The sequence below is a fragment of the Mustela nigripes genome, unplaced genomic scaffold (assembly GCF_022355385.1).
Source record: "Mustela nigripes isolate SB6536 unplaced genomic scaffold, MUSNIG.SB6536 HiC_scaffold_683, whole genome shotgun sequence".
NCBI classification, from domain to species: Eukaryota; Metazoa; Chordata; class Mammalia; order Carnivora; family Mustelidae; genus Mustela; species Mustela nigripes.
Window position 1 is genome coordinate 1 of NW_026740090.1, and position 15,039 is coordinate 15,039.

The following is a 15,039-nucleotide window of genomic DNA, read 5'->3' on the forward strand; positions in this document are numbered from 1 at the left end:
TCAGTAAGTCACTTAAAATAATGCCGAAGCCATGTGCCCTGTGTTTGCCAGAAGCTCGTGTGTCTGTTTGAGAAGCCGCATGAGGGGTGGCTTGCAGCGCTGAGCAATGGGAGGCCGGTGGTGGGCGGCAGCGCAAGCGCACGGCCCAGGGGGAGGCTCACGCTAGGGCCAGCGGCGGCGGGTGCTCAGTGTCCGCTCCACACGTAGCCGCCCCGTCAGGAAGTCTGTCCGCGGGCCCCGCTTGGAGGCTGCCAAGGAAGGCTGCTTGTTGCGGGCTGCCCTGCCCACGGAAGACGCACCTGCACAGGTCTAGCGGATGGCGATGACCAGCCGCGAAGAGAGGTCCGCCACCTGCCTCAGTGAGTCCGCCCCGACTCCAGTGTTGGGAGGTGTGTGCGTGATTGGAAAGTGGAAGGTGCCCAGACACTTGGGGTCAGGAAATGGGACCTCCGCAGCCTCCACTCCCAGTCCTGGGTCGGGGGATCACAGAGGCTCCCGTCACCACGGTGGCCGCACGTCCCCCAGCCGTCCGGGCAGGCGAGGGGCCCGCCGGTATCGGCCCTGCGTAGCCGTCTGTGCCGGGGCTCACCCGGTGTCGTCAGCTCACGGCTCTTCTCTTTCCAGGATCGAGCGGGTGGCGGACGGCAGCGGCACGGTGAAGAGGGTGCCCGTCAAGATCGTGCACTCAGAGAGCCGGCCCGAGAAGGAGAGCCGCCAGAGCCTGGCCCGTGCCGCCGAGCTGCCCGTGCTGCCCAGCGGGCTGGAGAAGGACCAGATCAAGACGCTCCGCACGTCCGAGCAGTCCTACTCGCGCTTCTGCCTCTACAGCCGGGAGGACGCTGAGCCCGAGCCCCCGCGCCCCAGCGCCCCCACGCCTGGCGCCAAGGACGGCGGGGCCTCCCCCTCCGGCCTCAGCTACTTGAGAGCCAAAGAGAGGACGGCCGAGGACCTGAAGTCAGAGGAGCTGGCCCGGGAGATCGTGGGGAAGGACCGGTCCCTGGCCGAGATCCTGGACCCCGGTGTGAAGATGAGGACCACCATGGACCTCATGGAGGGCATCTTCCCCAAAGACGAGCACCTGCTGGAGGAAGCCCAGCAGCGCCGTAAGCTGCTGCCCAAAGTCCCGTCTCCGAGAGGCGCCGACGAGAAGTGAGTGTGGAAGCGGCGGGCTGCGGCAGGCCTCTTACCTCCCAGCTTCCGCCGTCTCCGGGGCTCCGGGCTGCAGGGGGCCGGGGCTGCCCCGTGCATCTGTTCTCGTGGTTGCCTTCGAGGAGCCCATTTTCAGAAGCACTGCCCCATGCTGCAGCCCACGTTGGCTGTTGGGTGACCCTTCCCGAAGAGCCCCGGAGGCCCGTCCCTGAGGATGCCAGCTGGGGGCCGGTGAAGCTGTGACACTACCACAGCTCCCATGCATTCCTGGCTTCAGGCCTGTGGGCTTCGGGATGACGTCCACAGGCTCCTCTCTGTGAGGACAGCGCCTCTCAGCTGGGACGCTGTCTTCCTCCAGGGGACAGTTGGCAATGTCCACAACGTGTTTACTTGTCACACCTGGGAGGTCCTGCCGGCACCCTGTGGGTGGAGACCAGGGAGGCTGTCCCCACCCTTCCCTGCCCAGGGCTCCCCCGTAGCAGAGAAGGCTCCACATGTCCGTCCTGAAGGCTCCAGATGGCCGCGGTGACAGAGGAGGCTTTGTGCTCCTGGTTACGGAGCGCAGCGAGCGGGTGCGTTGCCGTGGCATTGGGACACTGTCCTTTGCAGCTGGCTTCATTTGCGGGCCGTCTGCATGGGCGTGTGCCGTCGCACCTGTCCTGCTGGTGTCCGCTGTCTCTGGAAGCACCCTGCACGGACAGTAGCTGGGCGCTCCAGGGAAACGCAGGACAGAAGGACAGAGCAGATTAGGAGGGCCCGAGCCGGGGGCTGGGACGTGGCGGCACACAGAGAGGCGCAGGTTGCACTGGGGACCTCGGGGCCCTGCTTACAGTTAGCTGCACGCACATGCTCCCTGTAGAGCTCAGGCCCCCGGCCAGAACTCTCCCGCTGCTCCCTTCTCTCCTGCGTGGAGATTTTTAGACATCCCTGTTTATTGGACTTTTCCCCTTTTTAAAAAAACAGCATTGTGTAGGCTTGGAGCAGCCCTCTGGCGACATACTGTTTAGTTCTAACGTTGTTGCCTACTGCCGGCCCCCCTTCAGCGGTCTCGCAGCACCATTTGCTTGTCACAGAGCAGACCGTGGGCTGGCGGGGGGCGTCTGGCGTGGAGTCACAGCCAACTGAAGCTCTGACCTTGTTCCCCAGGAGAGAGGAGCCGGGTGTGCCCGCGGCCATGTCCCTAGCGACCAACTCCACCTACTACAGCACGTCGGCCCCCAAGGCAGAGCTGCTGATTAAGATGAAGGACCTACAGGAGCAGCAGCAGGAGCCGGAAGACGACGCAGGGAGTGACGTGGACCACGACCTGGCCGTGAAGAAGGTAGGAGAGCCCGTCGTCAGTGACCGCGTGGCATGGCCCTGCACCACGTGTGCACGGCCGTGTGTGGTCCGTTTCTGTGCGGGATGGTGACATCCGGGGCAATAGTATGAAGCCCTTCCTGGCTAAGTTAGTCTTGTCTAAAATTCCTCACAGTTTCTTTACCATTTTTTTTAAAGATTTTATTTATTTATTTAGAGCAGGAGAGAGAAGAGGGGTAGTGGGGGAAGCAGACTCCGCAGTACGCAGGGAGCTGGATGCAGGATTTGGTCCTGGGACTCTGGGATCATGACCTGAGCCAAAGGCAGACGTGTAACTCGCTGAGCCGCCCAGGAGCCCCCTTCACCAACTTACATAGTAAGATGCAAAGTCATATTAAGTGGGTACCACTCTCAGTGAAAGTTCAGTGGATGCATCTCTTCTCTCCCATTTGAAATCTAAGGACTTGGAGCTCCTGGGGAGCTCATTCGGTTCAGCATCTGCATGTGGCTCAGGTCATGATCCCAGGGTTCTGAGATCAAGTCCCGCATCAGGCACGTTAGTCAGTGGGAGGTCTGCCTCTCCCTCTGCTGCTCTCCCTCCTTGTGTATTCTGTCTTTTTCTCAAATAAATAAAATCTTTTAAAAATAATAAGTAAAAATAGTATCTAGGGACCTCACTCTGTGAGCTGCAGTAAGTCACACGTACTGTTGGAATATCAAATTCTAGAGCCTTCACCAGCAGATCATAATCCCAGCAGTAGGTGTCAAGTGCTTTGTCAAGCCAAAAAGCACCGCTTGTTAACTCAGAGAACCCCTCCGGCATTTGGGGATACAACCATAGACGAAACGGAATGGAATCCCGCCTTGCCAGAGGGGGAGCTTACGATCAGCACAAAAACCCGAGTGCGGTCCGGGCTCAGCACACTCTCGGCTGTGGACCACACACGGCCCGCCTCCTGCTTCGATAAGACCCGTTTCACAGAAACATGGCCACACGGATCTGTCGGGCTCTGCGCTCCGCTGGCCTCCACACCACCCGGAGCCGCAGACGTGAGTGGTTGCCCCGACCGCGCGGCCTGTAGGGTCGGAGGTCTTCGCTGTTGGGCCCATTAGGGAAGGACTCTGGCGAGCCGTCACGTAGTATGTTGGACAGTGAGAGAGTTCAGCAGGCTGGAGGGACGGAGCCAACAAAGGAATGCGGTTCCACAGGGGGCCCGAGGAGGTGAGGACTGGACAGTGACCCGGTGGTGTGTGAGGGAAAGCCGTGTGGACGTCTGTGTGCCCTGGGGGGGGTGGCTGCCAGTGCTGAGTCCTGAGCAGGAGCCTCACGACATGTTGGAGAAGCAGCAGGGGCCAGCGGCGGGCGCTGTGTGGACGGGGAATGGAGGATTGGAGATGACGTGGGCGTGAGGTCGGGGACGAGTGAGTGTCCATGAGGTCATACTAGGGACAGAATTACTGCCGTCAGGGTCAGTGTCAGCACCACTGTATTAGCCTTCAATCTTCGTGATGTGTTGGCATGCCAGACCGGTGCCATCCAGGGGACGACCTGGGTTTTTGTTAGGAAGGCCTCCGCATTAAGCGGTGGGGGGAGTGCCAAAGGTCTGCCTCGGAGGAGACCATATGCTGTTTATTCCAGGGGCTGGGGCCTGTGTCAGTCATCGTAGGAAAAGAAAAGGAGGGGACCAGCATTCTGTGAATGTTTTCTCTATGCTTCCTGTTTTAGAAAAGAGCTTTCATTAAAAAAATTCCCACCCCCTTTTTTTTTTTTTTAACAAAAGTCTTTGCAAAAGGTTTTGCTGGAAGTCTGCTTGTATCATTAGTGGTTTAAAAATACCACTGGTCGATATAATAGATATATCGATATATCTATATTGATATAATAGATATATAATTTCAGATATAATAGAAAAAATATCATGGTCCGTGCATAAAAGAAAATTACTTTCAGTTTGAGAAATGGTCGCTTTTTGGTTCATCAAGTTGAGGGAAATGAAAGATAAGCATTTTGGTCCTATGCCTTTTAGAGGCCCTGTATCAGGCTTAGGGATGCATTTTCTGTTGTTGTTTTTAAATAAAGAATCAAAAATGTTTTTCCTGCTCCTAAAACTAGAGAAAAATATACACTCTGCCCGATTCTGATTCAGTCCTGGTGCTGGATGTGGAGGACAGTGTGGTCCACGACATGCCCTGGGGTGCTGCACGGCATGCTGTGTCCTACTCCCCTCGTCTCTGTGGCGCTTTCTCGTTTTACTCTTGGGAGGTGCGAGGCACTAGGGCACCCCCTTCCCACAGGTGGCTGCTTCGGGATTGAGGTACATCCCTGTGGGGCTCCTGGGTGACTCAGTCAGTTGAGCATCTGCCTTTGGCTCAGGTCATGATCCCAGGGTCCTGTGTGCTCCCAGAACCGAGTGCCAGAGCGGGTGACCCCGTGTTTTAGGGGAAGACTAGGACACAAGCAGGAGAGAGCGGAAGGCCCCACGCAGGCAGGCAGAGGAGAACTCCGGTGTCCGGCTGGAAGCATTATTCCATCAAGGCTAATAAATACATGTTTGTCCCTGGGGCGGCTGAGGCTGACTGCTCCGAGGGTGCCCTGGTTGACTCGCGGGGTTCTTCAGAACCACACAAACCCACGGGTCAACGTCGAGACTCTCTGAGGGCTTTTCCCTGAACGCAAGAGGTGGGTGCAATGCCCAGAGAGAAAAGGCGTCATTTTTCCACGGAGTGGGACCAAGTTAGGTGTCTGGGGCCATCCGAATAGAGGTAAGAGGCAGCGTTGCCCCTGCTGTGAGCCCCAGGGACTGGACTGGCCTCCACTGTGTCGCTCTCCCAGGCTCCCTGAGTGCCGCGGGCTGCGGAACATGAGCCGAGGGGCTGGTGCGAGGCTCGGCTGGTGCGGCCGGTGAGGCCCACCGTACCCGGGCTGGTGCTGAGTGAGTGGTTCCCGTGCTGCCTGCGCCAGGCCTCGTCCAAGGTCTTTGAAAGTCAGTGTCTGTGCTTTTAGTGTCCCTTTAAGGAGGAAGGGGAGGGTGTTTCTAATAAAACCTTATGCAAGACATATGAAGGAATCAAAGGAATTTGGGCTCCTTCCAGAATGCCCAGTTTCACGTTAGCTCAGCTGGTACTGCAGGTTTGAAGGCACGTTTTCGTGCGTCGGCATGCGGTCTGCGGTACGATAATTGCTGAAGAATAGTGACAGTGGAGGACCACCGGTCACAGCGGCCGGGCCTCCTCATACACGCACGGCCCTCTGCATTTCCCGAGGTGTTCATTCCGGTTCGCACTGGCTTCAGGCAAGAATTTGGAAAGTTTTCTTCCCCCATAATCCCCGTAATTTATTCTGTGCTTTTCCCTCAAGTCATGGATATCTGCCAAAAAGCCATCTTAGCTGTGGGATTCCAGGTCCACGTAAAGCACGTCCCCAGATAGCGAGGTGCGCGGAGACGCAAGCCCGGGGCCCGCTCAGATGCCCACACTCGGAGCATCAACCACGTGTAGACACATATGCTTTTAACTGCCCAAGGGACGAAAATGCCTGCCTTAGCATCGTGGGCAGCTCTGACGAAAGGCTGTGGCTTTCGCATCCGGGCGCTTATTTTTATCCATGTGTGTGGATTTTTCCCACCGGTATAGTCATCGGGACCGGCGCTTTGGGCCTGCCTGTCGTGTGTTCAGTGGGGCGGCTTCTCCCCGCGCACCCCGGGTGTCGCTGACACCTGCTGAGTGTGGGCCACCCCAGGGGGCTGCCGACGGCCGCGTCACGGGCAGGGAATTCACTCGGCCTTCAGTCGGCCCTCCAGGCCGGGGTGCCTGTTCCTTTGGAGCCGTGGACGTGGGGCTGCAGAGACTTCTCTCCCGCGTTCTGCAGGCTCCTTCGGGGGTCACAGTTGGTAAAAGGCCCCAGGACGAGGGGCAGCGGCTCAGGTGACTTCCACACGTCTGCTTTGTACACATAGTGTCACTTATGACAGCAGAGTGAGCTAAAAATCCTAAGTGGACTTGACTGTTGAGATGATACTGTCTTCACTTGGGTTCATACCCTTGACCGCTGCGTTGGTTCTCAGACTCTATCGGGGTCAGCCAGAGTCATGCTGGTGGCACGGTGGCTCTCAGAACTCACCAGGTTCGGCTCTTGGTGGACCTGGTGGCAGAGAGATGCCCGTGATCATCACAAAGTGGTTTTTCCCAGTCAGGGCTCCTGAAGAGCCATCCCTGGGATTCTCCCCAGGTGGGGCAGGAGGCGGATCACGTTTGCCGCTCACGGCGGACCATGGGGTGCATCACCTTGGAAGGGCTTAGATAAAAACACGTAGATGTTTTTATGTTTGTCGTTTACAAAATAATCATGTAAAGGGATGTGGGAGAGCAGCATGGGGGGTTGGTGTTGAAGGGTCTGAGCTTCAGTTGGGCCACACGAGAAAGTTGTGGTGGCGATGGCCGCCCAAGCACATGGACATACTTCGGGCCACAGAGCGGCACGCTTCAAAATGGGTAAAACAGGGCGCCTGGGTGGCTCAGTGGGTTAGGCCGCTGCCTTCAGCTCGGGTCATGATCTCAGGGTCCTGGGATCGAGTCCCACGTCGGGCTCTCTGCTCAGCAGGGAGCCTGCTTCCATCTCTCTCTCTCTCTCTCTCTGCCTGCCTCTCCATCTACTTGTGATCTCTCTCTATCAAATAAATAAATAAAATCTTAAAAAAAAAACTGTTACAAAATGGGTAAAACAGCCAATTGTGTTATGTGGATTTCACCATATGAAAAAAAATGAGTAATTTGCACTTTGGCCATATTCAACTCAGGTGTCTCTCAAGGACTTTGCATTTTACTGACAGCCGTTTATTTGTTTTAACTTTAAATTGCTCATTCCGTGTAGAACATATTTTTTTTTTTAAAGAATCTTTTTCTTTTTTTCTAAGATTTTTTATTTATTTCACACACAGAGAGACACAAGTAGCCCCGATGTGGGGCTCAATCCCAGGACCCTGAGATCATGACCTGAGCCGAAGGCAGCGGCTTAACCCACTGAGCCACCCAGGTGCCCCTAGAGCATACTTTTTAATCATGCAGCTTAGTTCTGGGCGTGAGACTCAGTAGCTTCTGCACATGCAAGTCTTTAAATTGGAAAATTCCGGGGACGCCTAAGTGGGTCTGTCAATGAAGCATCTGCCTTCAGCTCAGATCATGATCCCAGGGTCCTGGGATTGAGCCCTGCATCAGGCTCCCTGCTCCGTGGGGAATCTGCTTCTCTCCCTCTCTTTCTCTCACATAAAGAAAAGAAGTCTTTAAAAATAAATAAATGAATTGGAAAGTTCCAAAGTATGAAGCACAGAGTGTCACGTGGGCCCCGAGAGTGCTGGCAGAGGTAAAGGGTGAAACGAGGGAACCTTGAGGAGCCCCGGGGGGCCGCCTGCAGTGTGTCTCCGAGGACACCCAGAGGATGAGAGCAGGTAGTTCGTTTTAGTTCTCAGTGAACTGCCAGGAATGTCACCAGGAGCTGTCACTTGTCTCCTGGCCTCATAAATCCTCTCTCGTTTGATGCAAAATGAACTCTTACTGAGTTCGGCTGAATTCCACTCAGGCCGCTTAGGTGAGACCACGGACTGCCACCGTGGCTGGAGGGGCTGGGCCAGGACCACCCTGGTGAGCGCTCGCACGCCTCCCCTGTTCCCACAGCAGGAGCTCATCGAGAGCATCAGTCGCAAGCTGCAGGTGCTGCGGGAGGCCCGGGAGAGCCTGCTGGAGGACATCCAGGCCAACAGTGCACTTGGGGACGAGGTGGAGGCCATTGCCAAAGACGTCTGCAAACCCAACGAGTTTGACAAGTTCCGGATGTTCATCGGGGACCTGGACAAAGTGGTGAACCTCCTGCTGTCACTGTCCGGCCGCCTGGCCCGCGTGGAAAATGCTCTCAATAATTTGGATGACAGCACTTCTCCTGGTGACAGGGTAGGTACAGCGTGTCTGAGCTGGACATTGGGGGGCCCGTGGGCAGGTCGTGTGTGGGGTGCCAGGAGTTCCCGCCAGGAAGCCTCACGCAGTTCCTAGGCAGCGCGCCCGGGGCTCTCCATCTCCTTCCGTAGAAATGCCACGGACAGGTGCTGCCAGGGTGCACGGGGCCTTGAGCACCGCTGTCGCTGGGCGGCAGGGCTGCCGTGCTGCCGTGCTGTTGGGGAAGAACTGTGGCAACTGTGGCTTCTCTGTGGCGCCTTTCCATTCGCTTCCAGGGATCTTTCCTGATCACGGTCTTTCCCTTGGACATTATCTTTTCCACTTGACCACGCGGAAGTGGAGCTCAGCAGCTCTGACAAGTTACAAGCACTCGGTGGTCATGGAATTCGCTGTCGTTGCTGCTTTTAACGGGAGCGCACACGGCAGTCTGGAAAGAGCCAGCGGCCTTGCCCGCCTTTCCTCCCTTTCTCGAGGTGTGCAGCTTGGAGCATGTCTGTTAGTGGGTTTCTGTGTGTTTCTGACATGCAAGACACAGGAAGTCATGTCTGCTTTGCTGCCTTTCCTTCCTGGGTCAAATACCAGTAAAACATTGAGTTTGGTTTTTTGGTAGGTCCTCAGATGGTCATCTTGAATATTGATAAGACGCCTTAACTTCTCTGAAAGGGAGGCAGAAGAGGCAGCCCTCTCCCGTACTCCCCGTGAGAGGGTGTCGGCCGCGTAAATCTTCCGGAGTGTGGCTTTCAGACTGTTGTAGCTCTGGGCCTCGCTGAGTGCTTAGTAACCACCATTTGAACGTGCTATAGGAGCATTTAAACAACTGAAACCCTTGGGTGGTGTTCAGATTCCGTGTTTCTGTCTTGCCCGTCTTCTCCAGGTCTATCTAGAAACAGGAAAATAACATAAATAGGAAACAGATTTATTTATATGTAATTGCAATGTTCTCAGGTATTAATTTGAGGGAAAAGGTAGTGTGGTCTTTGCAGCTCAGCCCATTTTAATCCATCTTTCCCTCTCTGTGTGTACAACAGAGACTTCATATAGAATTCAGGGATGATAGAGGTGCCTGGGGGTTTCAGTGGGTTAAGCCTCTGCCTTCGGCTCAGGTCATGATCCCGGGGTCCTGGGATCGAGCCCGGAGTCGGGCTCCCTGCTCAGTGGGGATTCTGCTTCCCCCTCTGCCTCTGCCTCTGCTTGTGCTGTCTCAAATGAATAAAAAAAAGTCTTCTTTAGAAAAGTTGAGTAGGGCGCCTGGGTGGCTCAGTGGGTTAAAGCCTCTGCCTTCGGCTCAGGTCATGATCCCAGGGTCCTGGGATTGAGGCCCGCATTGGGCTCTCTGCTTGGCTGGGAGCCTGCTTCCTCCTCTCTCTCTGCCTGCTTCTCTGCCTACTTGTGATCTCCGTCTATCAAATAAATAAATAAAACTTTAAAAAGTTGAGCAGATGCTAGAAAGAGTCATAGCACTAAGGACCATGGCCATGGTCCTCCCGGATATCGGGCTCTGTAGGGAGCGTGCGTCAGCAGCCCTCACTGCGTCGCAGGGGTCTTCTGAACGCGGGGTCTCATTGGCCCGGCCAGGTGCAGTGCAGTGCTCCAGTGCCCAGCAACACTGCCAGCGGAGGAGAGTCTGTCAGGCAGCCGCAGCTTGGGGAAGCCAAGGTTCTCAGACACGGGTATGGTCACCATTTAGAAGACATGGAGGGAGGTTTTACAAGTCTCCCTCCATCTTTGCAGTTAGAAATTGAGTACGTGGGTCGATGCGAACACGTCGGGTCCTCCCCCGAAATCTCTGCAGCTTCCTGTCACCGGTCAGCCCAGATGGCATTAACAGCCCAAGCAGACTTCTAGAACCAGTTGACATCTGTTTTCCTTTGCATTGGGACCGATTGCTTTGCCTCCCCTCCTTCCGTGAAAACTCCCCGAACATTAGTTTGACGTGGAGATGGAGGTGTCCCACAGGAGTGGGCGGGAGGCCCTGCACGCAGTGGGGTCCGGGCTGCGTCCCAGCGCTGTCCCTGTGCCTGGGCACTTTTGCAAAGCGCTGCCATGTCCCTGACGCTCGTGCGCAGCTGTCGGGAACGGTCCGTGGCCAAGACACAAAGTGGCGGAATACCGTAGGGGCTGTCCTGGTGGCCACGTGATAGTCACACCAGGGAGTTGAATCCCTGCCTCCCTCGTTGGCCTTCGGAGACACTGCGGAATGTGCTCGGAGCTTCCCTTCTTAGTTTTCATTAATCTCGAAGGGGGTCGGGTTGGTTCGTGTGTGTTTCATAAGCAGAGAGTGACTGTGAGGGCTACGTTTTGGGAATGGGGTTGTCTGTGCCCCCCAGGGAGTGTCCCCTGTCGCCCTGTCTCTTCTGCCTGTCCTCGCTCCCTCACCGCATCCTTCGGCAAGTTTGCACAGAGGCTCCTCCTGCCAGAAGTGGGCAGGCTCCTGCTCTGGGAGTTCTTAAGAATTTCTTCCTTTCGCTGACTTCCCCATAGTCTTGTCACAGAGAGGCCTGCGGCCCACCTGGCATCCCTAAGTCCGTCACAGCTCTCGAGCTTCTCGGAATTCTGTAGTTGTCGGTGTCTGGACCGCTCTTCTCATCCCGGCTGTTTCTCTGAGCCATTCAAGGCCACGGCCCGTGGGAAGAAGTGGAAGCGGGACAGGCCTGGGGGTGCTTACAGGCGGGCGGGGCTTGGGGCCCGCCGTGGCCTCCCAGCGCGTTGGCCCCCGTCCTGCGGATCCCAGTCTCCAGCCCCCAGCCTGTGTGTCCCAGCCCCTGTGTGATCTCCGGTCGCTGTCTTGGCTGTCCCAGCCCCCGACTCGCCGGCACCGTCGGGCTGTCGGCCGGAGCCCTGCTCTAGCCCCGCTCCTCAGCGGGCTTGTTTCTCTCTCTCCGCAGCAGTCACTGCTCGAGAAGCAGCGGATGCTCATCCAGCAGCACGAGGATGCCAAGGAGCTGAAGGAGAACCTGGACCGCCGGGAGCGCGTCGTGCTCGACATCCTGGCCAGCTACCTGAGCGAGGAGAGCCTGGCCGACTACGAGCACTTCGTGAAGATGAAGTCGGCTCTCATCATCGAGCAGCGCGAACTGGAGGACAAGATACACCTGGGGGAGGAGCAGCTGAAGTGCCTGTTCGACAGCCTCCAGCCCGAAAGAGCCAAATAAGGGGAGCCCTCCCTGGCGGAGGACGGAAGCTGGCGCCGGGCGCCCCGTTCCCGAGGAGGCGAGTAGGAACCCCAGCCTGTCTCTGTCTCCTGGAGCGCAAATCCTCCGGTAGCAAAACGGCTGTTAGGAAAGCAATAACTCTGTGTGTGTTTGCGATGGTCTATTTAATATTTTGGTTCCCCTTTTGAGAGCGCCACAGAATGTCTCCCCGTTAGCCATCTTTCCTTTGCAAGTCACGGTCGTGGCGGAGGGCGACTTGGTGCAGTCCGGAGTGTGGGCTCCCGCCGCGTGGTGCATGCAAGGGGTCGTTTCCACAGGTGGGTCTGCCCTTCCTCTCACCTTCCCGTCCTGAAGCAGCCGCTCGGGAAGCCAGCCGAGCGAGCCCGTGAGGTGCATGAGAGGGGAGACCCTGGCGCACGTCTTGTCCTGTGGTTCATCCAAAGCATGGGCTGCCACGTGTCCTCCCCGTTGGTCAGGTGGTGCGGACCATTCATTGTCCTACTTCCTTGTCCCCCAGCAAAAACTGTGATGATCTGTGATGCTCATGCATTCACATTTTGGAAAGGTGAATCATTTCCAAGTGGTTAAAAACCAACCGTGGAACGAGTCACCGACGTGTTGGGTTCACTCATTCTGAAATCACCACTTCGAGAAGTAACGTGCATGCTGTAAAACACAGGCACAGAGCAGATAGTTTCAGTCCTGGTATCCCGGTTCAAGGGGTGTTTCCTTGCAAAGAGAAATTACTCAGTTCATAGTGTGTCCCGTAGTGTGATGTGCTTGCTAGAAGTCTTTTTCCTGAGACCGGGAGATTATTTCTAAAGTTCCTTTGTCCCCAGAATGCTTACTTTGTGTGCACTGGGTCATTGACTATAATTGGCTTCTTGTCCCCTTTTGCCTCTTTAAATCCACGACCATCCCGTGTAAGGGTTCCGTTCCATTTACGTGTAAGAACCTTTTCTCGAGGGCCTTTCAGAGGCCGTATGGACTCTACAAGCCCTAAACCTGACCTTTGGCCACAGATTCTATAGGTTCTGTGCCCTTTTCATTAGTTGAAATGACAAGATTCTAACGAGAGTCTGTTCACTCAAAAAACACTGTCGTGCTGTCCGTTTCCGGCGGAGAAGTCACAGACTAGGAGAAAAGATTTGCCGGTCACGTCTGTGACAAGGGATCTGGACCTGGACCGTGCAGAGAACTTTCAGAGCTCCACAGCAAGAGAGCACACAGCCCCATTAGCAGGTGGGCAAGAGACTTAACTTGGCGCTCCACCGAACAGGGCACAGGTATGCGTGGCAAACCGGCACGTGGGGCGACGTCCACCCGCAGACAGCTTGGTTGTCACCGGTGTTTTATCCGCGTCGCTGCCGACCCGCTGTGCTGCTTCCCAGACGCTCCTCTGATTTGGTGCCTGGTAAATGGCAGGGGAACCTCACGATGACTTCATGTTGGGGTGATATCCAGATACTTGTTTGATAAAGGGATCATCTGGATCCTCGCTTCCCCGTATTGCCGTGAAAGTTTTCCCACAGGTGGGGGGACGTCCCTTTGTCAGCAGAGTGTTCCCTTCCCGAAACACACGTGCACATGAGTGTCTTAACTGACCGATGTCTGTACTTCCTGTGCCGGGGGGTGAGCTGGACTCCTGAGCCACGGCACGGATGTGTGTGCGCCCCCGCACAGAGGGGTCCAAACTGGCAGGCTTCAGTCATGCAGGCAATAAACACTCTTCCTGGAAACCCCGCCATGCCAAAGAGACAAATGCCTTTTCACAAGTTGTCATTCCTGTCGAATTAAGCTATGTCTGACGTGAAGAATGCCCATTCTGCCAATGAAGTGTCCTTCTGGCCTCCTGGTGTAGTCCCTGCTGTGAAAACTGGTCACTTCAGAAAAGGTGAGGCCGGCTGTCCCCGGACCTCCGTCACTCTCCCCCACGGGGACAACCACAGTAATTTGACTGTATTTTGCTTTTAATTTACACAAAGCTTTTATCTGTGATCCTTTCCCCTCAAACACAGTATTGTGAACCATTTTGATGATAAATATGTAAAATGTGAATAATGGAATTTATGTGTCTGTGTCCAGCCTTTTGAGGTCTCTGGAGGACGTTCTCTGATACGTAGCAATATGGAATGCTCCACTGCGCTTTCAGCAAAGCACATGTCATCGTTACGGTCCTGTGCCCTTCCCGTTGGCCTCTTAGATGTCTGGTTAGCAGGGGCCCAAAGAGTCCAGTGAGTCGGTGGACGTAACTTTGTAAATACCATGTTACTGCATACAAGAACAACCTGGTGCTAACGTTCTGCCCTTGGCGTTCGTAGGTGGTGGCCATAGCTCGGCTCTGCAATGCCCTGTACTTCGGGATTTCAGTCAGGGCCGCTGCCCGTGGCTTTTATCCTGCTTCCACTGTGGAGAATGTGTACGTACTTCATGCTCGACACTCACCACCTCTGAACACATCATCCTGCTTGACTTTAACAAAATAAATGGTGTCTTGGAGTGAATGGAGCATGTCTCCGATTTACCTGTGTGACGTCTTTTGTAAGTAACCAGACCGTCCTCACCTTAGGTCAGATTCCCCAGGCTGGGGATATGTTGCCATGTGCCAGTCTAGCCCAGGCTCATCCGTTTGCAGTCAGGACAAAGCCGGGGACCCGGGCTGGATCAGTTAGCTGTTGCCGCCGTGATGCTGTGTAACAAGCAGCTGTGAAAATTCATTGTGTGCATATGCCTCTCTGGAGCTCATGAATTCGTAGATCCTGATGCCCTCTGCTCCGCGTGTCTGGCATCGTGCTCCTGGGACCGGCAGTCTGGTCTGGGGACGTCCAGGGCAGGTGCGTGAGAGAACCAGCGTGGTCGCAAAGCTGTTTTCCCACGTACCTGGTTCTGTCACGCCTGTGTACCTTCCGCTGTCAAAGCGAGTCCCCCAGCTGAACGCGGGGGCGGGGGGGGGGGGTCTGTCCCCTTGCTTGGGCGGGAGGAACTGTGAAGTCAAGTGCCAGAGGGTGGGTACAGGGTGTGACGAATCACCGCTGGCCTCCATCTCCCACACCAGCGTCCTGGACCCAGAAGTCAGATTCCCCGAGCAAGGCCCCCTCTGCCGCTCCCTAGCCTGGTGGCCATGGGCAAAGCCCTTGGCCTCTCCGAGCCTCCGAGGGTTGCCCTCTGGAACTGGGGAAGGACTGCGGAGCTCAGCCGAGCTCACATGCTGAGACGTCGGGCCGGTTCAGGAGAGCGCTATGGCAGTGCGGCTCTGGTGTCCCGCATCCTGTCCGCACCCAGGGGGGAGTGCCTTCCCGGAGCAGACCTGCCAGAGCCATCCGGGAGCGGTGCACTTCCTCTGCTTCAGAGGATCAGAAAGGTTCTGTTCTGGAGGAGGTTTTGGGGACCTGTAGGCTAGATAGGAAGGGGAGGGTCTGTTGAAGAAAACTTCTCAGAGTGTATATTTACTGAGAATGGGAAAAAATGTACAAGTTCAGCTTTTATAAAAGTG

At 55.9% G+C, this 15,039-nt stretch overlaps 1 protein-coding gene across 1 annotated transcript; it reads left to right on the forward strand.

Moving 5' to 3' along the window:
- The first annotated feature begins 316 nt into the window (after positions 1-316).
- Positions 317-14,054, forward strand: LOC132008696 (protein Shroom2-like). The gene is made up of 4 exons (XM_059387283.1): positions 317-1,149; positions 2,296-2,470; positions 8,119-8,391; positions 11,280-14,054. Exons 1-4 carry the CDS (start codon positions 317-319, stop codon positions 11,544-11,546), a joined length of 1,548 nt encoding a protein of 515 aa, XP_059243266.1. The 3' UTR covers positions 11,547-14,054.
- Positions 14,055-15,039: the final 985 nt, after the last annotated feature.